The 27,428-nt window shown below is 35.9% G+C and overlaps 1 protein-coding gene across 1 annotated transcript; it reads left to right on the top strand.

Moving 5' to 3' along the window:
• Positions 1-20: 20 nt before the first annotated feature.
• Positions 21-25,612, top strand: PPP6C (protein phosphatase 6 catalytic subunit). The gene is made up of 7 exons (XM_016137392.2): positions 21-192; positions 13,512-13,607; positions 18,775-18,840; positions 19,876-20,017; positions 21,520-21,599; positions 21,784-21,993; positions 22,945-25,612. Exons 1-7 carry the CDS (start codon positions 118-120, stop codon positions 23,191-23,193), a joined length of 918 nt encoding a protein of 305 aa, XP_015992878.1. The 5' UTR covers positions 21-117; the 3' UTR covers positions 23,194-25,612.
• The last annotated feature ends 1,816 nt before the right edge of the window (positions 25,613-27,428 follow it).

Consider the following 27,428-nt stretch of genomic DNA (forward strand, 5'->3'; position numbering starts at 1 on the left):
GTGACGTAGGAAGACTTCCGGCTTCGGCCTCTGCCGCTGCCGCCGCTACTCCAGCTGCCGCCGCCGACGCCGCTGCTGCCGCCACCGCCGCCGCCGTCGGGGCTTCTTATTGCTAAAATGGCGCCCCTAGACTTGGACAAGTATGTGGAGATAGCGCGGCTCTGCAAATACCTACCGGAGAACGACCTGAAGGTGAGCCGGGCCGGGGCGGGAGCGCTGCTGGCGAGGCTCGCCCCTTCCGTCAGTGGGTTGCCCGCCGGCCCGCCCTTCTCCGCGGGACCCCCGCCAGCATCCCGTCCTGTCACAGTGGAGGGCCTGGCGCGGTGCCAAGCGACCCAGTCGGACTTGGCGTCTCGCGGAGAGCGGGGAGGGGGAGCTGGAGTCCCCAGAATGCTGTCCCAGTTCCGTAGCCGGCATCCCGGGGGATGTCGCGGCCTCTGCTCCGGGGTTGCCCCTCTGGGCTTTCGGGTGCCCGGGGACTCCGACCCCTAACACCTGTGCTTAGAAGTCTCCTCTCCCCGGATCCGATCTCCGGGCTCCTGGAGTCCGAACCGAGCCCCAGCGTGCAGCGCCCTCGGGATTGGTGCCCCCCCGCCCCCAGAGGTGGTGACAGGAGCGCTGGGTGGACAGCGTCTGACAGGAGATGCCACCGGTCCCCGGAACAGCGCGGCCCCAGTGTGTTTAGGTTCTTGAGGACTGGGGACACGGTGGGCCAGAGCGGTTTGGACGGGATGTGAGAGAACGTCAAGTCGTCCCTCTTTGCCTCCCGCTCCTCCCGATTGCTTTTCGGGAGTGTTGGTTTTCTTCTAAAATGGATGTGAATCCGGTTGAGCTAATTTAAGTGGATAAAGCTAACTTAAGTGGATAATTTAGTAGGCCCTCAATAAATACAAATACCGTTCTGTCCTTTTAAGTTGTTTCCCCATAATCCCTTCTTAACTCGAGGTTATATTTTCTTGGTTTGCTAAAAGAGGTTTGTTTGTTTGTTTGTTTTCTGTTACTGCCGAGTCCAAGTAACAGTAAATGTACGTGCGGGTAAAGGAATGAATGTAATTCTTTGACAAGTCTTTCCGTTCCCGTGCGTTTAAAACCAGTGCTTAGGTGTCTAGCAGGGTCTAGCGGTTAGTGCTGCTGTCTGTTTTATTTGTTCAGTTAGCTTTGATTCGCTGTGTGGTAAGTGGGTAAACTGTCGATAGTTGTGAGTTCTTTTTATTCTTCAAGTTGTGGATTTAAAGCAGTTTATCTTTGTTCGTGAATTTTTTTCTCTTAAGGAAGATGTTACTGGTTTTTTTCTTTTGCTGTCTCTTTTGGTGGAGGAAGTTGATATTTAAGGTCAGTCAACAAGTATGCAAAATGTGGGAAGCCAAAGGAGCTGTTGTGAATGTAACTTATTTGCACTTACAGGTAAATTTTATGTGCTGTGTGATAGGGGAGTCATTCTCATGCATTTCCCACTTAATAGGATTAATTTAATTAAAATGAGGGCAAAGCCAATGTTAGTAAAAATGCAACTTTCATGCTCATCCGAGTTCTTCATGGCTTCTTTCTGCTCTATGCTTTTTTAGAAAACAACTTAAGTGGATAATTTAGTAGGCCCTCAATAAATACAAACAGTGGTGTCCAGTTCACGGAAATCTAACCGGACTTCTTTTGGTAGTGTTATTAATCCCATGGGTGAAGCAGTTTTTTGCATGTCAGTGAACTGATGTGAAATTTTCTGTTCTTCAACATATGTAAAGCTGTTTTAAGCTTTGTATTTATAATTAATAAAGTTGCTTATTATGAAAATGTGTCTCAATATTAACTTGAAATTGAGATTGAAATTATTTGGATGATAATCAGTTGGATTTTTTTTAGACCTCTTGGTTTGAAAAACATTAAATTTCCTTCCTACCATAAGGAAATATAATTATTAAACCATTTCATTTCCCCCTTACAATGCAACTGGACTGTACTTAGAGTGTACCTATTTCTTAATATACTTTAAAAACAAATCTAAGCAACTCCTGGGGAAAGTTTTTTTTTATAGGTAGAGGCTTTTTTCTTTGTCTTTGAAATGTTTTTATCAGATTAATTTGCTTGTGATGCATGCTCATCTCTGGTGTACTTAAAGAAATTTAATTTTGTTTCTACTTTTTGGCATGAAGTGCAGACTAAAATTAGGCAGTCCAAGAAAATATTCTGGGAGCACCTTTGCTGAGGCTTTAAAGCTAAAATAAAAGATTCTCTATCAGAAGAAGAAAAGAAATAATTGAGGCCACTTAGTGGTCATTATGGAAAAGATTAGTTCTGGTAGAAAAGACAGAAATTCATGGTATTTAAAGTTGACTAGAAGTCGGAGGTACTAAATAAAATAATAAATGCAAAAGATGTTCTAGATCTAATCATGATTTCTCTATACCTAAATTGGAAATGGTCAAATCACTAGTACTGGATGGAATCTAACTGTTTTCAAGGAATAAGGATGAAATATACAAGTTAGTGGACCAAAGCATAACCTTGCTTTCAGAAGAGCTCATGTGATTCTCATCAACGATAAAGCTTTCAGAGCTGATCATAGAAGTTACATATTCCATATCTGGCCAAGTGTTAGAATGAATGTTAAAAGTCAGGTTTACTGAATACTTAAGTGCTTTGGCAGGGAGACAGTTTCTATACCTTGGAGATTGTCTGATCTTTTAGAAAGTCTTTAAAGGTGACATGTGAGCAAAAAAATTGCATACGGAGTTGGTGTTTATTTTTTTTTACTGAGGAACCAAAGATAGTTAATGTGATAATGGTTGGGACAATACTAATGTCTATCTCAAAGGTACAACACAAGGAATTGTGTAATTCCACTTTTGTGGATTAATGGTTAATGTAATCTTTTTGGAGCTCACCTTCATGTTTAGTCTAGCCATCCCTGAGTTTTTCGTATAAGGCTATGTGCTCTGCAAAGTCGTACATCTGTCTGAAATGCCTCCATAAAGCTTCAAAGAATTCTCCCTTCCTTTATTCTGACATTTGTTGAATAGCCTTTTGTACCTTCTCATTCAGCCTCTATCTGATTTTATAGATTCATATCATATCTTGTAGTCTTTATCCTTCCATACATTTATCTTTCCATGTATCCCTATTAGTCTTGTTACTCACCTGTTGCCTGTCTTATTGATCATCATATGAGTTGTTTGGTTTTGCATTGTATCTTTCTTCAGGTACTACAAGGAAAACTGAACACAGTACAGGACTTAGGGAAACATCAGGGCTTTGTATAGGCCCAGAAGAGTGTTTCTGCGTTTTTTGCAAGTCTTTCTGATAATGACTTGTATTTGTTTGCCTCTTCGGCCACAGAATCACATTCCCCTATGTCTTCTGAAAATAGTCTTTAATAATACTGCCCAGTAGGAATAAAATACTCAGAGAAATGTGAGCCTCAAATTGTCATATTTTAAAAAAGGAAAAAGAAACAGGTAAATAATTTTAGTAATATTTTATTTAACCTAATTTTAACATGTAATCAATATAAAATTCCTAGTATAGTGTTTGCCCTTTTTTGTACTATGTCTATGAAATATATTGTATATTTTATATTTATGACAAATCCCAATTCAGGCCAGTCACATTTTAGGTGCTCAGTAGCTACATGTGGCTGTAGGTGTCAGATGGGACAGTGCATACCTCTAATGACTACCAAGCCCATTTCCTAGAATTTCAGAGCTGAGAGAGAGAGTCAGGGTTAATCTATTTCTGTACCCTTCTTACTTTATTGAAAGGGAAACTGAGCCTTGTAGAGTTTATAGTCTGCCTGAGGATGTCCAGCTAATCCATGAATTAGGTTGGAAAGCCTTGGGCAGAGCTTTCTTGGATACAGTTAATAGCCTTTATAGGATGGCAAATAGCATGCATTTTTATTTTTTATTTTATTTTATTTTTTACCATCAAAATTCATCGATTTATTATTTTTGAGTACACAGGCCAATTTGCATTTGAGTATAATGCATTCTTAGATATGTCTCACCTTTCTTTATACCTTCCATTCTAAGCACAGTGGACTGCAGTCTTCTGATAACATGCCCTGTACTTCCCTGCTTCTTTGGTTCTGCTCAGTCTTTTTCTTCACCTATTTATTTAATATGTACGTAGCACAATTATTAAATTATTTAATACTGTGTGAGTTGGGTACTAATATTTGCCCCATTTTACAGTCAGGTAACTGAAGAACAGACAGATTAAGTAACTTTCCAAAGTCATATAGCTAGTAAGTTGGTGGAGGAGGTGGGATTCAAACCTAGGCAGTCTGGCTCTAGGGTTCACATTCTTAACTACCACTTATGCTTCCTATATACAATACTCTCCAAGCCCCTTTTGATCTCTGTCTAGTTCAGATGCCACTTTCTCCATTGGATTCCATAGTCAGGATTACTAGCAATGGCTAGAATTTATATAGCTCCTTATGGTTTTCAGAGCACCTTCATGACTATTCTATCATTTACACAGCCCGTGTCATAGGCAGAATACATATCAAAGCCAGGACTTGATGAAATTTAAGTGATTTTTGCCACAGTGACTCAACAGAATACATGCCTGAATTTATTTGCTATTGAAAATTTCCATTCTTTGCAGTTAAGAAAAAGCTAAAAGAGTTCATCACCACCAAACCGTATTACAAAAAATGTTAAAGGGACTTCTTTAAGAAGAAGGAAAAGAAAAGATAGAGTATGAATAATAAAATGATAACAACTACATACCTATAATAATGACTTTAAATGTAAATGGATTAACTGCTCCAATCAAAAGAGATAGGGTAGCTGAAAGGAGAAGAAACAAGACCCATACATATGCTGTCTACATGAGAACGGCTTCAGATCAAAAGGCACGCACAGACTGAAAGTAAAGGGATGGAAAAGGATATTTCATGCAGATGGAAATAAAAAAAAAAAAAGCTGGGGTAACAATACTTATAGCAGACAAAATAGACTTTAAAACAAAGGCTATAATACAAGACAACGAAGGACATTTCATATACAGTAGCCAAGATTTGGAAGCAACCTAGGTGTCCATTGATAGATGATCAGATATAGAAGAAGTGGTACATATATACAGTGGAATATTACTCGGCCATAAAAAAGAATGAAATGTTAGTTGCAACAACATGGATGGACCTAGAGGATATTATGCTAAGTGAAATAAATCAGACAGAGTTAAATACCATATGATTTCACTTTTATGTGGAATCTAAAAAAAAAAACAAAATAAGCAGACAAAACAAACTCATATAGAGAACAAAATGATGGTTGTCAGATGGGGGAGAGGTTAGGGGACTGGGCAAAAAAGCTGAAGGGGTTAAGAAGTACAAATTGGCAGTTACAAAGTAGTCAGGGGCATGTAAAGTACAGCATAAGGAGTATAGTCGATAACTATGGTTGGTGCCAGGTTGGTACTACACTTATGGTGGGGGGAAGGGAAATCACTTCATAAGTTATATAAACGTCTTAACCACAGTGCTGTACACCTGAAACTAATATAATATTGAATGTCAACTGTAGTTGAAAAAAACATTTTTAATTTAAAAAATAAATAAAATGCCATAGATTTAATTGAGAAAAAAAATTCTCACTTTTTCTTTTCTATACTGACCTTTACCCTATAGCACTTTTTCCTCCATTTTACTACTTACAGTGTTCTGTCTTGTACAGTAGCAAATATGTCTGTCTTTAAGCTTCTCGAGGTTCAGGATCATATTTATTTTTGTATTCTCCACAGTCTTAGAACACTGCCTTGTAGGTGATGGACAGTCAGTGAAGGTTGTTGGATCATACGGCATACTGCTTTACAACAAACATTTCTCGAAATGTTTCCTATGTCAAATGCTGTTCCCTGTGGGTCCATAAATAGAACCCCGTACTTCTCTCTGCCTTTGAGGAACTCTCAGTATAGTAAGGGAGATGGAAGTAAACAAATGATCATCGCATGGTGTGATAGGTGCTAAAATAGAGGGCTGGACACTAGGAAACAGAAGAAGCAGCATCTAACTCTGGAGCCAGAGATGGTTTCACAAAGGAGAAATAGTGAGAGGGTGAGCAGTTTGTTTAGGTAGACAAAGTAGGAAGGAAATAACATGCAAGCAGAATAAATGCCATGTGTAATGATATAGCTTAATCTGAACGAACATGGCTAATTTAGGGAACTTGAGGCAGTTTGGTATGGCTGGAGGTGGTGGTGGGAAGATAGGCAGAAAACAGATCATGGAAGGCTAGGCTGATAAACTTGACTGTTTATCTTTTAGGGGGTACATGTATAAACACTTTGGAATGTTTTTATATTTTAGAGAAAAACATATCCTGACTTTGTTTAAAATGTGACTGAAAAGAAGTAGATTCAAAGAAAACTGTTATAGGGATACACTGTTGTATGTGATAGGAACATGACAAAATCATGAGGGATGATGGTATCTAAATGGAGTTTGAGAAATACTACCATAGACAGAGGAGGAGTGTCCTTGAGAGATTTTTATGGAGGATAGTGACAGGTTTTAGAAATATTTTTATGGCAGCATTGTGGTCCATGGATTGGAATGGGACAAAAATGTCATAAAAGCAATAGGCCAAGTGACATGAGAGCTTGAAGTAACAAGTAATTCTGGTGTTTAAAAGGAAATGAAGAAGGTATAATAGGACCTGTTGACAGAGTAGTCTAGATAATGAGGAAGAGGAGAGAGTTCAGTATAATCTCTTAGTTTCTGACATGGATTACTTAGTAAATATTATAACTAGATTAAGGAATGCAAGAGAATTTGGTTTGGGCCATACCGACTTTGAGGTGCTGTCAAGTCAAGACATTGAGGTAGAGATGTTCAGAAGTCTTAGATACACAGACCAGTTAGTTAAATATGTGTTGTTAATTGTGCTCCAGACACTGTTCTAATAGTATTAAACTCAGGAGAAGGGTCTGAATCAATGGTTCACAACTGGGGGTGATAGTGCCCTCAAGAGGATATTTTGTCTGGAGACATTTTTGATTGTTACAGCTGGAGGGTTGCTCTGGGTATCTGGTGGATGTAGAGGCCAGAGATGTTGCTAAACATCCTATAATGCACAGGGCAGAAACCCCCACAACAAAGAATAATCAACAATAGTGCTGTGGTTGAGAAACTGTAGTTTAGACTGAAGATACAGATATTTCCTTCTGTACTGTAAGGGTGTAAATATTACTGTCATCTTGGAGTTCCACTGTTCCCAGTGATTCGTATTATAGTAAAGACTCTATACAATGGTTATATAAAATGTAATTTTGGAAACAATTTTTATTTTTTAAGATAAGAGTATTTTATAAATAGTAATGTAAAAGTAAACAAAGGAAATAGTATGTTTTAGATAGCAAGGTCAGCTAAACAAAGAATTACAAAACTTTAAAACCCAGTGTATTTGAGGGATAAAGAAGGAACAGGAGGATAGGAACAGACTAGAAAGGAACCATGAGCAAATATGTTAAGGAAAAGGTAGGGAAGGGAAATAGGGTCTCTTAAGAGTGGAGGCCATGAACCCCTACTTAGTCAAGGATTAGGAATGAGTTGGGCACTGTGGGGAGAGATGGGTGTAGTCTGCCTTCAATTTGGGATAAGATTGAGAATCTTGCCTTAGTGCCTGTTTTGGAGCAGTAAGAGAAACCATACTTCTTACAAACCAAGCAGCAAAACAAAGCTGTGAAGGGCTTTGGAGGAGCCTCTCCCATCTCTGCGAAGCCACTGTGTGTGCATAGTTGGCCGGCTGACTTACGTAGAGTTTGTGCTGGGATTTCGAAGACTTCTTATTTTTGTGTCTGTTTGATAAGAACTTGTAAGCTACTGCTGAACTGGAAAGATGGGAGGTAGTGGCTTCGTCTTAGAGACTTAGCTCTAAATTCTTAGTTGGGACTGCAGAAGTGGCAGTTACAGGAGTCAGCTGTTACTTTACTCAGGTTATTGGCCTCAGGTTAAAGATTCTGCCTGAGTAGTTTACATGTGTTTTCTAGACACTCACTAGCCTTTGAGATTGGTAGGGTTTCACAGTGATGCTCTTTAATTTATAATTTGTTACTTTCAGATCAGTACTGGTGGCATGGGCCAATCACCAGGAGTGACTTACAATTCAGGAGGTATTATGGGTTAGGAGAGCCAGTCATATGTGGGTGCAAATTCTGGCACATTCAAATATGGGAACCATGGAGTCCCTTAGGAATCTGCTGTGATTAGTTTCAAATTTTAATTCAATGATAACTCACTTTGTACTAAAAGGATATAGAGTGGTTTACAGAGATACATTCAATATAGTAAGATAAATTATATTCTTAAGCATAAGTAAGAAAAATGAGACAAAAAGAAAATAAAGATAGGAAACCAAGATTCAGCCAATAGTAAAAGTAAGAATAGTATGTGAAATAAAAGCTATGATGACCAGATTACTTCTTTGAGATTAGGCCTTAAGCTTTCTAGTTGCTTACTGAAAGATGGAAACTGATCAATTAAAAAATTCACAGTCTGTAAGATGATAAAAACAAGCTTCTCAGGGAAATCACCTCTATTCCTCCCCTGGGTCCTCTTTGAAAGCAGCTGTTTAATCACAGTATCCTATGCACCTTGTTTGTAGTCAACACAATGACAAGCTGTGTAGAGGACTTTCCTGTAACATCCCTTACAGGTTGATGGTATGACATCCAAGTGCAATTTGGGAAAAAGCAATTGAGAAAGAAGGGCAGTACAGTTCAGAGTGAGTTTATAGGAGATTTGTTTAGGTAACATTTTAATAATTGATCTTTAGAGGAGTATAAACAATGGAGGCTCCAGATTTACAAGTAACCAACAGTTTCCTAAGTATGTAGAAGGGTCAGCATTTTAGGAAATTGAGAACTTTTCTATCCCAGAGATGCATTGTGGAAAGAAGAATGGGAGACGAGCTTCTTTGGCAGCTTGTGTCAGAATGTCTTGGGAGAAGAATTAAATTGTATTCATGGTATGGGCCCTGACCTTTGCTGGTGGAAGTTAGACTTCCTCTTAAAAGATGTGAAATCTGAAAGGGAGTGTGGATGGAACAAGTGCCTGACAACATACAGTCCTCATGGCAACAAACAGAAAACTCTGCCCACTCTTGTACAAATTACCCCAAAGCACGCCTCCAGATACCTTTGGTGGAATTGTCTTTGAGAAGGTTTGGTGAGTATACCTGAAAATATATTCCAAGTATTATTTGAGCAAGGCATTATACCTAAGAAAGGTGAGTAAGGTTTTGAGATAGGTACTTTGAAACATTACTATATTGTTATATTTTAAAAATTGTACAGTATCAGAAAAAAAAATCAAAATATTAATTGCTACCTAATAAAGCTAACCTGAAAAGGGTAGTGCTCTTTAATCTGGTAACATGAGGAGAAGGAATGTGGTAATGAAAGGCTAAAAAAATACAGGCCAAACACGCCATTTTTGTTCTTTGGAACCAGCCCTAGCTATGTGGAAGTGAGTTAGGGTTTAAAAAAATTCAAATAGTAGGTTGTAAACTTTGGGAGCTAATTACTATAAAAATAATTATGAAATTACATATGACAGGTGTAATGGATTATAATAGGATGCTGTACAACACTGATCTTTTGAAATTGACTGGACGAGCAGTTTGTCCACAAGTAGATTTGAGTGATTGTGGGCAAGGTGGTAATTATTATTAATAGGTTATCTATATTATTTATTTTTTAAAAGCAACAGCTTTATTGGGATATAATTCACATATCATAAAATTCACTTCTAAAGTGTGCAATTCAATAAGTTTAATGTATTCAGAGTTGTGTAACCATCACCATAATCAATGTAAGAACATTTTCATTACCCTCAAGAGAAACTTAGCTGTAACTCCTCATCTCTCCCTCCCCCAAAGCACAGCCCTAGGCAACCACTAATCTCTTTTCTATCTCTATGGATTTGCCCATTTAGGACATTTTATATAAATTGATTTGTGTATTATGTGGCCTTTTGCAGCTGGCTTATTTTACTCAGCATAATGTTTTTAAAGTTCATCTACATTGTCGCGTGTATCAGTCCTTCATTCCTTTTATGGCAGAATTGTACTTCCTTGTATGGATGTACTATGTTTTGTTTATCCATTCACCTGTTGATAGACACTTGGGTTGTTTCCACTTTTTGGCTATTGTGAATAATGCTGCAGAGAACATTGATGTACAAGTATCTCTTCTATACTTTCACTGCTTTCAATTATTTGGGGTATATACCCAGAAGTGGAATTGCTGGGTCATATAGTAATTCTGTGTTCAGCATTTGAGGAACTGCTAAACTGTTTTTTTAAAGTGACCACATCATTTATATCCCTACCAGCAATATATGAGAGTTTCAGTTTCATCACCTTGTTGGCACCACTTATTTTCCACTTTTAAAAAAATTATAGCCATCTTAGTATGTGTAAAGTGGTCTCCCATGGTGGTTTTGATTTGCATTTGTTTCCCTAATGACATTCAGTATCTTTTCATTTGCTTGTTGGCCATTTATATATCTTCTTTGGAGAAATGTCTCTTGAAGACTTTTGCCTATTGTTTAGTTATTTGCCTTTTTTTGTGGTTGAATTGTAGTTCTTTATATAGTCTGGATTTTAAGCCTCTATCAGATATATGATTTCCAAATATTTTCTCCCATTCTGCAGGTTGTTGCTTCACTTTATTGATGAACTCAAGTTTTTAATTTTGATGAAGTCCAGTTTATCTATTTTTTTCTTTTATTGCTTGTGCTTTTGTTATATCTAAGATTGCATTGCCAAATTCAAGGTCATAAGGGCTTACCTTATCTTTTCTCCTAACAGTTGTATAGTTTTAGCTCTTCCTTTTAGGCCATTGATCCATTTTGAGATGATTTTTGTATATGCTGTGAGGTAGGGGTCCAGTTTCATCCTTTTGCATGTGAAATCCAGACACCCCAATACCATCTGTTGGAAGGACTATTTCTGGTAATATATTTTAAATAAGTTTTTTGTATAGGTATCACACCCATATGGTTTCAAACTTAAAAAGTATAAATGGCTACAGATGTTAAGTCTTTCTTAACCCAGTTCCCTTCCTCATATTGGTAACCAGTGTTAAATTTCTTATGGATCCTTCTAGAAACAGCAGTTTAAGTATGTACAAGTAAATACAAGCAAATATGTGTGTGTGTGTGTGTTTCTTTAATACATGAGGTAACATGTACACTATTCTGCATCTTGTATTTTTTTCAATAAAGGCTGTTTGCTAGTTTCAAAATAACATTTATTTTTTTTAAGAAATGCAGTAGCTACAGAAAAATATGTAGAATAATTTACTAATACATCTGTGTCATCTTCCTCTAAGAATAATTTTTTCCATGCTTTTTTAAAAATTAAAAGAAAGATAATAGCAGAATTCCTTTTGTTTGCCATCTTGAGCAATTGGTATTAAGGTTTGATGTATATCCCTCTAGGTCATATTTTATAATTCAGGGTATGCTTATATATAATAGATTGAGAGAGAGAGAGAGAGAGAGAGAGAGAGAGAGAGAGAGTGTGTGTGTGTGTGTGTGTGTGTGTACAACTTTGCAGAGCACTTGCATGCACTATCTTATTTCATCTTCAGAATATCCCCAGGTAAGTATCTCTATTTCGTGGATGAGGAAACTGAGGCACAGAGAGATCAAGTTATTTGCTCAGGCTTACACAACTAAGTAACAGACAATATACTTAGATAGTTAAGAGGTAAAGCCAATATTTGTTCGCCGATCTCTTTGACTTCAAAGGCTATGCTCCTAACTTCTGAAATATGCTATGATATTACTTGGTATTCCACTTTTCTGTCTTAGAGTATAAGGTATTCTGCTATTGGCCCTTGTTGATTTAGGAATAAAGGGGTATTCCCTCTCTGTCCTATACTGGATTTCTCTAAAATTGGACCTTCCAGCAACATTGAACACAGTCGATCATTGTTATTTTGAAACTTTTTTTTCCACTGGTCTTCCAAAGTACTACTGGTCTCTCATGGTTTCCTTTGTGCCTCCCCAAGCAGTCTTTTGCTAGTTCCTCATTTTTCCCTGACTTCTAAGGGAAGTAGTTAAGGTTCATTTCTTGAACTCCAAGTAAAGTATTGTAGCTGTCTAACTGTTAAAGTGTATGTCTCATTTATCTCAATAAATTAGCATTTAGAGTCCTTAATGTTTAAAATCATTTCATTATGCTCATGTATTTTAATTTCTCCTTTCTTGGAAGACCTATCATAAAATCCACCAAAGTCCCTGGCCATAGTGTAAGCTGGTCTCAGGTGGGAGGAAGGTTCCCCTCTAGTTTTATGTGTATAGCAGGACTATACACTTCCCTCCCTAGAACACTGTTGTGAGAATCATTTTCCTTCTGTGCAACCTTTGGAGTACTTTCAGAGGACAAATATTTTAAAAATGAAAATGTTTAGGGTCATTTTTAAAAAGTAGAGTGACTCTTGAACTTTAGATTTGCATTTTGTAATTAATTTTAGTTAACTTTTTTATTTCGATATACTTGAGGATTTACATGTAGTCAGTCATAAGAAATGATGAGAGATCCCATGTTACCCTTTACCCAGGTTTTCCCCAGTAGTAACATTGTGTAGAGCTCTAGTACAAATACCACAACAAGATACTGACATGGATACAATCCACAGTCTTGTTCAGATTTTTCCAGTTTTATTTCTGTTCATGTTTGTGTGTGTTTAGGCATATGTAGTTTTATTATATCTACAGTCTCATGTATCCAATAGCACATTCAAGATACAGTTCTATCACCAGAATGATTCCTCATGTTGTCCTTTTATGACCACACCTACTTCCCTTCTGCCTGTAACTCATGGACCCCTGGCAACTACTAATCTGGTTTCCATTTCTATAAATTTGCCATTTTAAGAATGTTACAAAATGGAATCATACATTATGTAACCTTTTGCGATAGGTTTTTGTTTCACTCATCATAAATCCCTTGAGATTCATCCATGTCGTGTGTTAATAGTTTATTTTTTTTTTTTATTGCCGAGTAGTTTAACATGCTGTGAATGGACCACAGTTTGTTCAGCTCTTCATTTGTTGAAAGACCCCTGCTTTATTTCCAGTTTTTGGCTATTATAAATTAAGCTTCAATGGACATTTGTGTACAGATTTTTATGATCATAAATTTTCACTGCCAAGAGTGCAATTGCTGGGTCATGTGGTAAGTGCATGATTTGCCACTTACTTAAAAAAAATTAGCAGATAAGAACCTTTTCTTGTTAAAATTATTTACTCATACTTTTTGATGAAAGGCATCATTTTACAGTTCTTGGAAAGCTATCTGTCTTCTAGAATCTGTTGTCATTGTATCATCCTTAGGCATTATGAGATGAAAGTGAAGCCAACAGAAATCTAATCCCAGAATCATCAAAGGGTAGTTTCATTTCCTATTAAACAATGTAAGGATTAGTTCTTGTCTTTTTGACATCTGATCATTAGTTATAATATTGTAGTAAAACACTGCATTTATCTTTTCTTCCTACAGCGGCTATGTGACTATGTTTGTGACCTCCTCTTGGAAGAGTCAAATGTCCAGCCAGTATCGACACCAGTAACAGTGTGTGGAGACATACACGGACAGGTAAAATTTCATGAGCAGATTTTTAGCTTTGTACTATCCATAGTCCATGTTTGTTTCCATTTCTGCAAACAGAAAAACGAGCCGATGGTTAGCTAGGTTACCTCAGTCTGTATGACACCAATGATTCCTGGTTACTGTTACAGTGAATAAAAGCAGTGGTCAGGTTATTCACAGAGTGTGTTGAAATTGTACTTGCAAAGCAAGTGGAATGCAGCAGTATGCTCTGTGGAAAGGGGGAGATATAAAACAAATGTAGACTGCTCATAATTATTACGATTAGATTAATAGGAGATGCTTTGGTTTTAGGCACTAATTTTCTATTCATTCTATTCAGTTATGTCATATTTTGTTGAAAACTTACAATTTCCTTAGTGGGAGTGAGAATAGCAAAGCTTCAAACATAAAATTGTTGGTGCATGATTTCACAGCAAGTCACCACTGCTAGAATTGGATAAGAGATTTAGTTCATTTTTTTTTTTTTTAGATTTAGTTCATTTTTTTATCTGTTGGGTTTTTGTTTGTTTATTTTTAAGGATTTCAAGGCAGTGACAGGAGGAGCACACCTCTGTCAGTGTTTAGCCTAGCTGGAAAACTTCTGTGTATTTGTAGAGTTCTTTTTTTAAAATTATTTATTTTTAACAGGGGAAGAAAAGGTGACCAGAACATTCATAGCTTGCTGTATGCATACAGTGGAGTTGGGGCTATAAGATGTAATATATTGTGAACAATATAGTATTTATGAATGCCAACAGGACTTACTGTCTTCTGTGCAAGTCCTCTGCCTTAAGTATGACTGCCTAAAGGAACAGGAATATAGGTAAATTAGTTGTGATTGGGGGCTACTCAATGAGTAAAGTCCTATTTTGACTATTTAGAGGGCTCTTTTCTTTTTGTTTTTTTTCAATCTGTTTTCTGAATGGTTGGAATTATAATATATCTGACATCTGCATGTTATCAGCATCTAAGTAGAAGCCCCCATTATGTTATCTGTGATTTGTTAAAATTTTAGTTATCTGGAGTAAATTTTAGGAATAAATTTCTTAAAATTTCCATGTCAAGTTCTCAACAAAAGTATAATAAACATTTGTATTTTACTAACATAAAGGATATTAATATAAGCGGTTTCTTAACACATTCCTTAAAGCTGGAATAAACCAAGTAATGTTTTCCTCTAATTATAATATTAAAATTGAGGGGCTACCCATGTTATCAAGAACTTTTCGATATATGAATTATAACTATGGTCAAAAGTCAGGAAGTTAGAGACAATTTAAAATAACTAAAATTAATTAAAATCATAAATTGTACTTCTATATTATATATACCTTCAGCCTTGCTAGTAGTTTATCTTGTGTTTTAAGGTTAACAAAGTGCTTTGCACATATTCCATGTAAAATTTTTTTTCAGGAGTCCTACAAGATTGAATCATTTTGTAGAGAAAGAAACAAGACTGAAAGATTGAAGAATTAGCTCCAACTCTCACACCTATTAAGGGGCAGAGCAGAGATTCGAAACTCATTTGGGTGCCCGGTAGCCCATGTTTTAAGACTACCACTAAACTGTGAACATTGTTTCTCTTGTAGCTGACTCTTTAAACAATTGCTCCTCAAAAGCATGGGACTTGAGGAGCCTCTAAAAGTCTGCTTACTGATTTAATCAAATATAAGATGTGTCTTTTGGGACTTGTACAGTTGTCTTTCCTTGTACTAGTTTTGGAATTTCAGATTGGGTTATGAGTATAAATAAACATATAGGTAAGCATATACAACTGTCCCTTGGTATCCTCAGGGGATTGGTTTCAGGACCTCCCTCCCGCAGATACCAAAATCCTGGGATGCTCAACTCCCTTATATGAAATGGCATAGTATAGCATTTAGCTTATGTACATCTTCCCATGTGCTTTAACTCTAGATTACTTATAATACCTAATACAGTGTAAATACTATGTAGATAGTTGTTATAGTGTATTGTTTAGGGAATAATGACTAGAAGACAAAGGTCTGTAATTGTTCAGTACAGACACAGTCATTGTAGGCTTAACTACATGGTACACCTCAGCAAGGATGTAACATTGCTCCTGCACCCCTACTTCTGCCCAAAAGAACATTTTCAGTATGCTCAAGGATGTGCAATCCTCAGATTAAGAGGGCCAACCAGTGAGAAGCATCGAAACAGTGTAATCTAGTGAGGAGGTGGTAGACTTCAGTGTCAGGCAGAGCTTGGTTCAAGTCCTAGCTTGGCTACATACCACCTGTTTAAGAAGCCACTTCAGCTAGCTCACCAGTTCTTTAAGTGTGGCCTGTGGATCCTTGAGTGTCCTTCAAGTGGTACAAAATGGAGTGAGAGTAAAACTGTGGTGCCTCAGCACAAATCAAGGGAGCGGCACCAGACTATGCTGGTTGTCATTGTCTTCCCCAGCATGCATGCACAGTAAAATAAAATGCCAGTGTCACTTAAGAATATCCCTGATGAAGCAGCGTTATTAATTGTAACTCTCGACCCTGAGTAGATACTTTTGAATGTGATAAACTAGGAAGTATGCATAAAGCACATCTGCTGTGTTCTGAAGAAAGATGGTTTGCTCAAGGAAAAGTGCTTGTACAGTTCTTTGCATCATGAGCTGAGTAGCCTCTTTTTTTTTCATGGAACGCTATTTTTATTTGAGGATGAATGACTAACTATGGGTATTTGGCAACCATTTTTGCAAAAGTGAAGGAAAGGGAGCCAGTTATTTCAAAGAACACGTTTGACAGTATTTGTTACCAATGCCAAAATTCGAGTTTTCAAATGAAAAATTGGAATTTTAGAAAATTCGAGTCCACCACCATGAGACTAACAGCTTCAGATATTTAAAGAGTTTTCTAGTGAGATGAATGGTAATATTAATGTATTTTTAAATATGAGCTTTTGATAATATATAATGAAATGCCATTTCCATTTTCCAAATGACCAGTGTGGTATCCACTCAACGTGTTAGACCAATTTATCTTAATGTGATAAGACCACTTGTTGAGTTTTGATATATTAAAAGAAGAATATGCACCATTATCTCTAATGGTAATTAAAATACTCTTTCCTTTTGTAACACATACCTGTGTGAAAGCTGGATTTTCCTCCTATGCTTTAATCATTCTATCCCAACAGCTTGAATGCGGAGGCAGGTTATGAGAGTCCAGCTATGATGTATTTATCCAGACATTAAAGAGATTTATGAAACTGTAAAACAATGCCACTCTGCTCTTTGAATTTGTTTTGGGAAGCAGTTTATTTTTCATTAAAAATATGTATATATTACTATTTAATGAGTTATTTATTTTTAAAATGAATTAAAAAAATAATCTATTTTAATGTGTGATGTGGTAAATACTGATTGATATAACCTACATAAACAAAAACTTTTTGGAGACTTTTAATTTTTAAGACTGAATGGGTTTTGAAACCAAAAAATTTAAAACAACTGAGTAAGCCAACTGTTTCCTTACCTCTAATTATGAAATAAAATCCACTTCTCAGGATTGGCTTTGTTTTAAAATGAGAATATTTACAGAGTGTCTGTGATATGAAAAACATACAGTATATGGTAGATATTATTTATGAAATGATTAGGTGGGCTTCCAGTAATGTTGGACAGAGTTGATTATCTGCACATGTTCTCAGTAAATGTTTATTATATTAAATAATTTCAGAAAAACTTCCATTATGGAGTAGGAACTATGTGTCCCAGAAGCAGAATTTTTGATTGTCTGTTAAATGTACATAGGGCAAATGGAAACATACATACATACATACATACATACATATATATATATATGTATATTTTTTTAAGGTGAGGCAACCCTTGGTTAACCTCATAGATTGCAAGGACCTTGTCAGCTTACAATCCCTTATTTTTTATTTTTTTATGCCTATAGCACCTGGTGGTCTCTGAAACTTATAAATTTTTATTCAAGAACATATTTCTATAAACATCAGTAGAAAAGTTTAAGTTCACTCACTCTTCTGCCACATTTTTATAAAAGCAACTGTTTTATAAAACTTTTTAGTGTTTCCTTCCTGACTTTGTGTGTATATATGCTCAGTTTTTTACTTAGTAAAATTATGTAGTTATAGGTATAGTTTTGTGTTCCATTCTTTTCTTAACCATTTTTCCATTTTGCTACAGTTTCCATTATAATCATTATTCATGACTGCATGAGGTCCAAGTCCTTGAGTTGATCATACTTTATTAAGATATTTCCTTATGTTAGTATGAAGGTTTTTTCTTTTATTATAAATGGTGTTATAACACATTTTGTATATATTTACATGGCATTTGAATTTTTTTTTTTTTTTGGCCTTAGGATATAATCAAAGAAGTAGAATTACTAGACTAGAATAACACACATATATGTGTGTGTGCATGTATATATACATGTGTGTGTATTAGATAGGTATTTCTTTTTTACTGTTCATACTGTATGTATGTGGATGTAAATATATAAAAAATATAAGTGACATGATACACATGCAAACATCATGTATACATCTGTGATGTGGGAAATTGGAATTATACTCCTTTCAAAGGGAGAGACTACATAGTAGAAATGGACAGCAAATATTTTGAAAAAATAATAGTGTAAAATTTGTCAGTTACCAATATTCAGTTAAATAGAATATGGTGAAATATGCAGTTCTTTATTGATTTTCGAGAAGACACTTCACAGCTGTGGAGCCTACGGGTACACAGCTCCAGCAGTAGCGGGTAGGAAGGTTCTTCATGACATTATAAAGTGTCATATAAATTTATTCTTCGAAAAAACTCTTATCCGCTTGTGTTTTTATCTTTTACTTCATTTTAGCTTATTGACAATTTAGGTAACTAATAAATGATTTTAAATTCTCAAGTGAAAGTAATTTGAGAGGGGCTACCTATAACATGATCCAAGAACAACATCAGTGGTAACTGTGAGCTTTACTATAATGCTTTTTTCAGGATTGGGTGGTGTGCACTTGGCAGTTTTGCTTACACTTCATTTCTTTGTATTAATGTAGATATTGAAGTCTTCCGAATTAACTGCTTCTTTACATGTTTTGCTGTCAGTGTTATTATTTTACATGTTTTGTTGTCCTTGTTATTTTACTCCTCCACAGGAATTTGTAATCAACATATATTGCATTTCTTTTATAGTTTTACGATCTTTGTGAGCTGTTCAGAACCGGAGGTCAGGTTCCTGACACAAACTACATATTTATGGTATGTAAACACCAGTGACACTGGTACTTATCTAAAATGGGAAGGATCCGTCTTATTACATGTAACTTACATAATAATTTCATTCTCATGTGATAATCACAATTTAAATATTTAAAAAGGTAATTCTGTACTTTTCTATATTTTGCTATCCCCTCTAGTTGAGAATAATTGCTGTAGTAAACTGCTATATACATAAGACTGGGTCGTAGCTCCCCCCCCCCCCACCTGGTAATAGTTGGGCTGAAAAAATAGCCCAGAACCACAAGTTAAGGCATAAATTTTAATTTATTGTTATTTTATGCGACTTTTTTGAGTATTCATCTTTATCTGTTATTGATCTGTGGATTGGTGAATATACACACATACACATTTGCTCTTCAGGTGCATATTTGCTTTTCTTTTGGAACGTAATGTTACTGTTGACCTTTTTCTGAACCCTTTGTCATGTTCCTTCTGAAAATTTCTGGGTCACTTTTCTATTATTCTTTCACATTTTTCCAATTGGTCTAATATTAGTCCAAGTACAACATTACAATGGGAAGTGTAAATATGTCATCATATGCCATCGTTAAGTACAAAATTGAGCTTGAGACGGTTATACTTATAGTATTTGCTTTTACAAAAAACTATTTTCTTCAAGTTGGCAGCTTTTCTGATACAGTTAAAATGATTTTTGAAATTCATTAAATTTTTTTTTTCGATTCACACATTGACCTTTTAGAAACATCTGTTGGTGTAGGTTATCTCAAGAATTGAAAAAAATGGTGGTTTTGCAGCCAATATCATTGAGAGAATTGCACTGCAGGGTCCCGTAGGCCTCCTGAGTCACAGACTAGCACAGACACATAGTAAAAACAGCTTATATACTTGAACTTGAATTTTTTTATTAAAACACAATTTCTAAATAATTCAGTATGTATAAGTCTTCATTTTTATTATTTTGGGCTTTGTCTCTGAGTTTGCACACTTTGATAAAAGTTTTTAAAAATATTGTTGCTATCGTATTGTTTGTAACTGTAAACTTTTACTTTACAGGGTGATTTTGTAGACAGAGGTTACTATAGTTTGGAGACCTTCACTTACCTTCTTGCACTAAAGGCTAAATGGCCTGATCGTATTACACTTTTGCGAGGAAATCATGAGAGTAGACAGATAACACAGGTGTATGGATTTTATGGTAAGATCTTCTATTTCTCTGATTCTGAACATTGTTTTACTTTCGTCTTTGGGAAGAAAAGCCACACAAGTCATTCATTTGCTTTATAATAAAATTAGAAAGTACGGATAATCTTTTTCTACTTTCTCACCTTTTAATTCTCCCTCTTCCTCAAGTCTTACTACCATGGAAAGAGAACCATTCTTAACATTTTGGTGTACATCTTTCTAGATCAGGGCCTCAAAGTATAGTTCTCGGTTTACCTCGTTGGAATTACCTGAGGTGCTTTTAAAAATGAAAATTTCTGGACCCCCCCCCCCCCCGCAGATCTTTTGAGGTGGGACCCTTGATTCTAGTGAAGGTGAATGTTCTGCACACTCAAGTTTGATGATCTATTCTATATGTATGTGTATATTTGTTCATATGTTGTATACATACATGTGTGCATGCACACACCATACTAATACGGGATCATACCTGCTTTTTTCATTTGGTATTGTGACCTGCCCTTTTCCTTCATTGATGTTATTTTTATAACTGCATTGTATTGTACTGTATGGTGTCCTCTAATTCAGCAGTCCCCACCTTTTCGGCACCAGAGACCGGTGCGCCTATGAGAATCTAATGCCCAGTTATCTGAGGTGGAGCTGAGGTGGTGATGCCAGTGCTGGGGAGTGGCTACAAACACAGATGAAGCTTCACTCGCTCACCCACCACTCGACTCCTGTTGTGTGACCTGGTTCCTAACAGGCCACAGACTGGTCCTGGCTCTCGGCCTGGGGCATGGGGACTCCTGCTAATTGCTTTAACCAGTCCCTTTAACATTGGACGTTGGAGTTATTTCTAAGTTGCTGAATACACATAGCTATACACATAGCTGAATGAATATCCTTTTACATATATATATATATATTCATATATATGATATACCAAGGATATATGGATATTCTTTTATATATACACACACACACACACATACATACATACATACATACATACATACATACATACATACATATATATATAAAAATCTGTTGTTTATTCCAGAGAATCCGAGGACCTCAGGGATTAGAAACAAAACTCAGCATTCAAAGCAAAATATCTGCTTCTATAAAACTTTTATATGGTCAAAAGTTTTAAAAAATGAGGTTAAGAAGTTCTTTGAAGGAAGTAGACAGCAGAACTATTGAGATTTTTAAAAATTAATTATTTCAATATTTTAATTGAAATGATTTAAAATATTCCCCCTTTACTTTCCTCTCCCCCCTCCTGTTGAGATTATTAATATGACTTTTCCTTGAGCAAAAGTAAGGCAGATATTGAGAAATTTGAAAATATTAATTTCATAACCCTTTAGTTTTAGATTTTATATTTTGCATTATCTTTTGCCCTTATAAAGATAAGCTGAACTCTCTTACTCTCTTACTAGTTTAAGCTGAATTTCTGTTGTCCCAGTATTGGATGTAAACACCATGGGCAGATTCAGAACTTCATGAATGAGAGCTCTTTCATTTCTTTCCTAGATGAGTGCCAAACCAAATATGGTAATGCTAATGCCTGGAGATATTGTACCAAAGTTTTCGACATGCTCACAGTAGCAGCTGTAAGTTGATATAAATCTTTTTTAAACTTTAAGCATTTTCTTGCCAATAACAACACTCTGCATATTTTTATCTAATTGCTATCTCAGTTATATTGATATCATTAGCATTCATTGATGAATTTAGATGTGGCTGGGTTTATTATTATATGTCTGTTCAACTCTTTGTTATCCTTTTTTTTGCTAGTTAATAGATGAGCAGATTTTGTGTGTTCATGGTGGTTTATCTCCCGATATTAAAACACTGGATCAAATTCGAACCATTGAACGGAATCAGGAAATTCCTCATAAAGGAGCATTTTGTGATCTGGTTTGGTCAGATCCTGAAGATGTGGATACTTGGGCTATCAGTCCCCGAGGAGCAGGCTGGCTTTTTGGCGCAAAGGTCACAAATGAGGTAAAGCCAACATTTTCAGAAAAGTGGTTTGTGGTTGCTAATGGACTACATAAACAACTATGGTGGCTGTAGATAACAAAATTCTAGTCTAGTTTATTCAAACTGTGGTGGCTGTGGCTATCAAATTTTTCATCTAGTTTATCATCTTTTATTACTCAATCATTTGATGAGATGACATAATGAAATCACCTCCTTCAGCATCTCCTTGGTAATATGTGTAAAATGTTCCTTTTCTTTCAAATATTGCAGTTAAGTAATGAGATAGCAAAGGCGAGATGGGCAACTTTTAAAAATAAAAATATTTTTAATATATATTTTGAATTGCAATATAGTTGACTATAACATTGTATTAGATATACAACATAATGAATTATATGTGTATATTGTGACTAGGCAACTTTTTGAGGTTCAGCTATTTTTCGTTTTACACACACACACACACACACACACACGGATGAACTTATATTGGGAAGTGATCCAGCATGGAGTCAGAGAGTTCGGTTCGGTATAACTTAGGTAAATTATTTATCCTGACTGAATCTCTGTTTCTTTAAATTTCAAAAGAAGGATAATAAATCTTTCAGAAATTTTGAAAGACTCATATTAAACCCTCAGTAAATGATAGATGTTGATAGCAAAATGTTTATTATTAAAGCTTAAAAAACTTTGTTTTCATATCTGATATTACTTGTAAAATGCTTTTCTTCCAGAAAGTTCTAATTATGTGGCTATATAACTCTTTTATATAGATTTCTATAGACTCAGGCCGAAGTGGCTCTATTTGCCTATAACTTATTGAAATTACTTGGGGTAACTGTAGAATGGGTTTATAATCACGAGAACTGTATTTGGTAAAAGGATTTGTATTTGAATGTTTATTTTCTTATATATGGAGGTCGATTTAAAAAAAAAAAACATGCTGATACTTAACAAAACCTTTCTAAATTACAGTTTGTTCATATCAACAACTTAAAACTCATCTGCAGAGCACACCAACTAGTGCACGAAGGCTATAAGTTTATGTTTGATGAGAAGCTGGTAACAGTGTGGTCTGCGCCTAATTACTGCTATCGTTGTGGAAATATTGCTTCAATCATGGTCTTCAAAGACGTAAATACAAGAGAACCAAAGTTATTCCGGGCAGTTCCAGATTCAGAACGTGTTATTCCTCCCAGAACGACGACGCCGTATTTCCTTTGAGGCCTTCGCCCATCCTGCTGACCCATTTTTCTGCCCTCTTCTTACCCCAACTTTCGTGTATTACCCCGTACAATATACTTTTTATTAAGCACTTTGCTGCTGAAATGCTGCCTCTTGCCTTTTTTTTTTTTTTAATTTTAAATTATCTAAATTTATTGTTTGTTATGGTGTCTATAGCAATGTTTTTCTATCAGTTTTCTCCCCCATCCCTTCCCCACCTTGGACTCATCTGAGAAGACTTGAGAAATGTCTTAATATTCATACTGCTGCATGTAGCTTATGCTTATTTACTGGTCTGGGGGAAGCAAGATGTGTTTCCTTTTTTAAAAAAGCCAATTGACAGAACAGACTACACTGAAATACTCCTTTTGTATCATTCAGCCTTTTGTTTTAGTTTGGTAAGTTTTAAGAAATTTCAGCAGCAAAGTTGTTATTCAGTGGGCATGATGGACTGCAAATGCCTCGAGTTATGTATACTTGTCCCAGCTGTAAACTTCATTGTCCTTTGTTGGATGATATTTTAAATGGATATAAAATAAATTGGTCTAAAGGGCTGCCCTCCTTGTTGTGTTTTTAAATTTTAGTTAAAAACTGCTACAACTTATGACTTTGTACATTAAGATAATTGTATTGATCTTTTTTCAGATTCCTTGTATTTTTTAATAAAGTAATCTTAAATAAAACCCAGACAGGTTAAAGTGTTAGAAATTTTAAACAGCTTACATTGTTAGCTTAAAGTTATTCTTTTCTTTTTTCTTAGAGTCCTCGACCCTTTGGTTATTGAGTTTAAAACTTCAACTGAAATTCAGTACTAATTATTTTTTAAAAAAATCACTAAACTGTGCCTAAAGAACATAACTGCCATATTAATGTTTTGGTTTATATCCTCTATAGTAATAGAAAAACATTTAATACTTGTAATGCTGATGTGTTCATTTGACACCAGTTGAGTAGAATGTGATCAATCCAGTTTACAATCTATCATGAATATCGTTAAGTAAAATCTATGTACTTTTCAATAGGAATCATTCTCTTGCTGTAACACTTGACCTTAACTTTCAAGAAAGTGTTCATTTTTTAACTGCAACTGGAAAGGTTGAAAAGTCAGGACTCTTGTATTTGTGAACTGTAATTTGAAGCAGGTTTTTAAAAATGTAGAATGAAACAAATTGTCCTTTTTTGTAAAGGTCTGTGATACCATGTTTTGGCTTTGTGTACGTAATTTAAATATCCAAAGGGTTGCGATGATCAATTCTCGATATGCAATGTCCACTTAATAAGGACAGGTGTTCCAGTATCCCTTATGACTGTGGTCACAAATGATGTTGGAACTTACCATTTTGTGAAATAGTTGGTATCCCTTTACCACCACAATTAAGTTTTGTCTTTTTAGGAATCTTTGTGAAGCCAGCCAATTAATAAAGCACTTTAGCATCTGTTCAGGTAGTTTTGAAAACCAATTTCTCCCCTCGAGGATAAGAACTTCCAGGTAACCTAAAAATGCAATAAAAATCTTTATAGTCTACACTTCTTGGCACATAATTTTTCATCAGGGTTTTCTTTTATTAAATGAGCACAATACTGTTTTGATTTCTTTTTCCTAACCACCCAGCTACTCGTATCGTTTTTAATTGTATAGCTATATGAAAGAAGTGGCTAAGACGTTTGCTGCACACACTTGAACTGTTGGGTCAGTAGCTTTGTGTCACTGCCCTGACCCCAGTGTAATTCAGGGGGAAAGGTATTAATCTTGCAGGGATATGTAGCTATGTATTTTACTAATTGTGAAACACTGGAAATTAATGATGCAGACAACTTGGTGTGGTCTTTGAACAGCTCTCTGCAGTATTTTCTTGTTACCGTAAATTGTATTTAAGTGCTTGCTCTTAAGTTGTACCAATAAAACTGATAACCCCCAGCCCTCTCCATTTGACACTCTCTAGTTTAGATTGATGTAGTTATTTTAGTTATCCCTGTAATGTGACTCTTATTTTTAAGTCATGGTGTATTGCATTTGTTTGTCACTAGTTGGGCATGTGCCAATAATATTCTGTCCATTCCTTAACTCCCATCTCTGTTCTGCCTGATTTTTTTCTCTGAAACTGAATAATGGCTTTTTGCATGAAAAAAAAATAGTTTTTACTATTAGACATGTAAAGGGAAGAGAGAGTGAATGTATTGGACTTTGTAAGCCTAAAAGGAATATTTGGATTCCTCTACTAAATAAGGGCTATGTACTATACAGAGTAATCATGTGGTGGAGGATACTTGCAAGTTATAGGTTTGTAGGCAGGAGGCTCTGTTACTCCCTGTGTCTAGGCTGAATGTAAAATCCCTTATGTTGTATTAATGGGGGTAATAACTTTTTATTTGCGTATGATATACTTGGTTTCTAATAAAGTGTCCTAGGCTCTAGTGAGAACTGTCTATTTTTAATTGCCAATCACTCCCTTTCCTTTTTTTGCCTAATATGCTCTTGGCTAGCTTTTTATAGTTCATGCTTTTTCCTGAAAAATCTCACCACTTTAAATGTGTTCGTTTGGGTGTGATCCTAAAAAGCCCGGATCCAGAGCACATCTAATATACGACCTGCATCAGCTCCTACTCCATCTGGATATCTAGGACTGTTGGAAGATTTTTGACATCTTAAACCCTGGATTTTGCTTTTGAAATAAGGTTTGAAATATTGTTGACAGCATTAAGATTTGTGTATTTTTGCTTTGTAAGCCAGCACCAGGTTTCGGAAGATGCCTGTATTATGAAAGCAAATCTAAACTCTTTCTGAGCCTCTTTCATTGTGAGAAATAGAATTGCTTTCTTTCAGCCTCCAGAAAATTGTGTATCTGGAGTCGAAGAGATTTAACAGCAAGAATCCAGATTTTTAAATGTAATTGTTTTTTAAATGCTGATGTTTGTAAAGCACCTTCAGTTCTTTGGATGAAAGGTGCTATATTCTCTCAGTGTAAATTAATAAAAATATTATAGGAAGTTTGTCAGAAAATTTTATGTAATACATAGTCTGTAGTATGTCCCAACAAAAAGTTAGGATTTTATATAACACATTTTAAATTAAAAAAATGCTTATTTCTTCACTTGGTTGCTTGACTAGTAAACAGAAGTGAAACTTTTTCTTCTGCATTTGACTGAACTAAGTGTTCCAGTTCTTTAAAGGCAATATCCACTGTTAAATCTTGGATCTGGTGCCCAGAACCATGCTTCATGAGATTGTCACAACTTTTTCAATTGTGTATTTACAATGTGCAGTCATGCTGAGAAAATATATAGTAGTAAAACACTAAAAGGCATTTGGAAAGTCTCCCACCGTGAGGCCAAACATAGTAGATGCTTGGGGAAGGTTGGTTCCTCGTTCCTTTCCACTTCCTTGTCAATCAGGTGATGAATATGTGCCTTTTTTACCCTCATGAGGGTATGCTTATGCTGGCTTGGATCATTCAGATTTTTTTTTTTAATTCAAAAATGCATGAAATTTATGAAGATTGGTTTTTTGCATGTGTCAGCAAAAATACTTGATTACACAAGTATATTCCACTTAATCCCTGGGCACCCACTGTTTTCAGCACTCTGCTTTTTGTGTGTAAATGGGAGCGAGACAGAAAGGACTGTATGGAGGCATTATGGAATAGTGGAAAGAATACAGGCTTTGGGATCAGATCTAGGTAAAAACCCCAGGCGTGCCAAGCAGTAATAGCATCTAACCTGTGTTGAGCACGCTTAAGTAAATGCTGCCCATGCCCTATCTTGTCGTACCCTTACTATGTCTTTATGACTCCATTACCCTTTTTTACCCTTCAGTCAAGAAAACAAACTTAAAGAGGGTAGTAACTTGCCCAAGGTTGCACAGGAGGACTCAAATTTGAACCCCTGTAGGGTGTACCACAGTAAGTCTTAAGCCCTGGTAAGCAATTTTGAGCAGTACTGGTTATCTTAGCTGTGTGACCCTGCGCAAGTTGGATTCTCTGAATCTTGAAATTTTGTGTCTAAAATAAGAGAATACCATACAGGCTTGATAACAGGATTAAAAAGATAGCACTCATGAAGCACCCAGTCCCTGGCCCAAAGCTACTACTTATTAAGTACTTACTAAGATATACCATTTGCCCAAATTCAACGAAGTTGGGAAGAATAACCCAAGGTAATATGTAATTGCTGACACAGCTTAAGTAAAACAAATTTGGAGAAGACATGCTTGATGTAGGATGAAATAATTGGGGAAG

The sequence above is a fragment of the Rousettus aegyptiacus genome, unplaced genomic scaffold (genome assembly GCF_014176215.1).
Source record: "Rousettus aegyptiacus isolate mRouAeg1 unplaced genomic scaffold, mRouAeg1.p scaffold_m13_p_3, whole genome shotgun sequence".
Classification (NCBI taxonomy): Eukaryota; Metazoa; Chordata; class Mammalia; order Chiroptera; family Pteropodidae; genus Rousettus; species Rousettus aegyptiacus.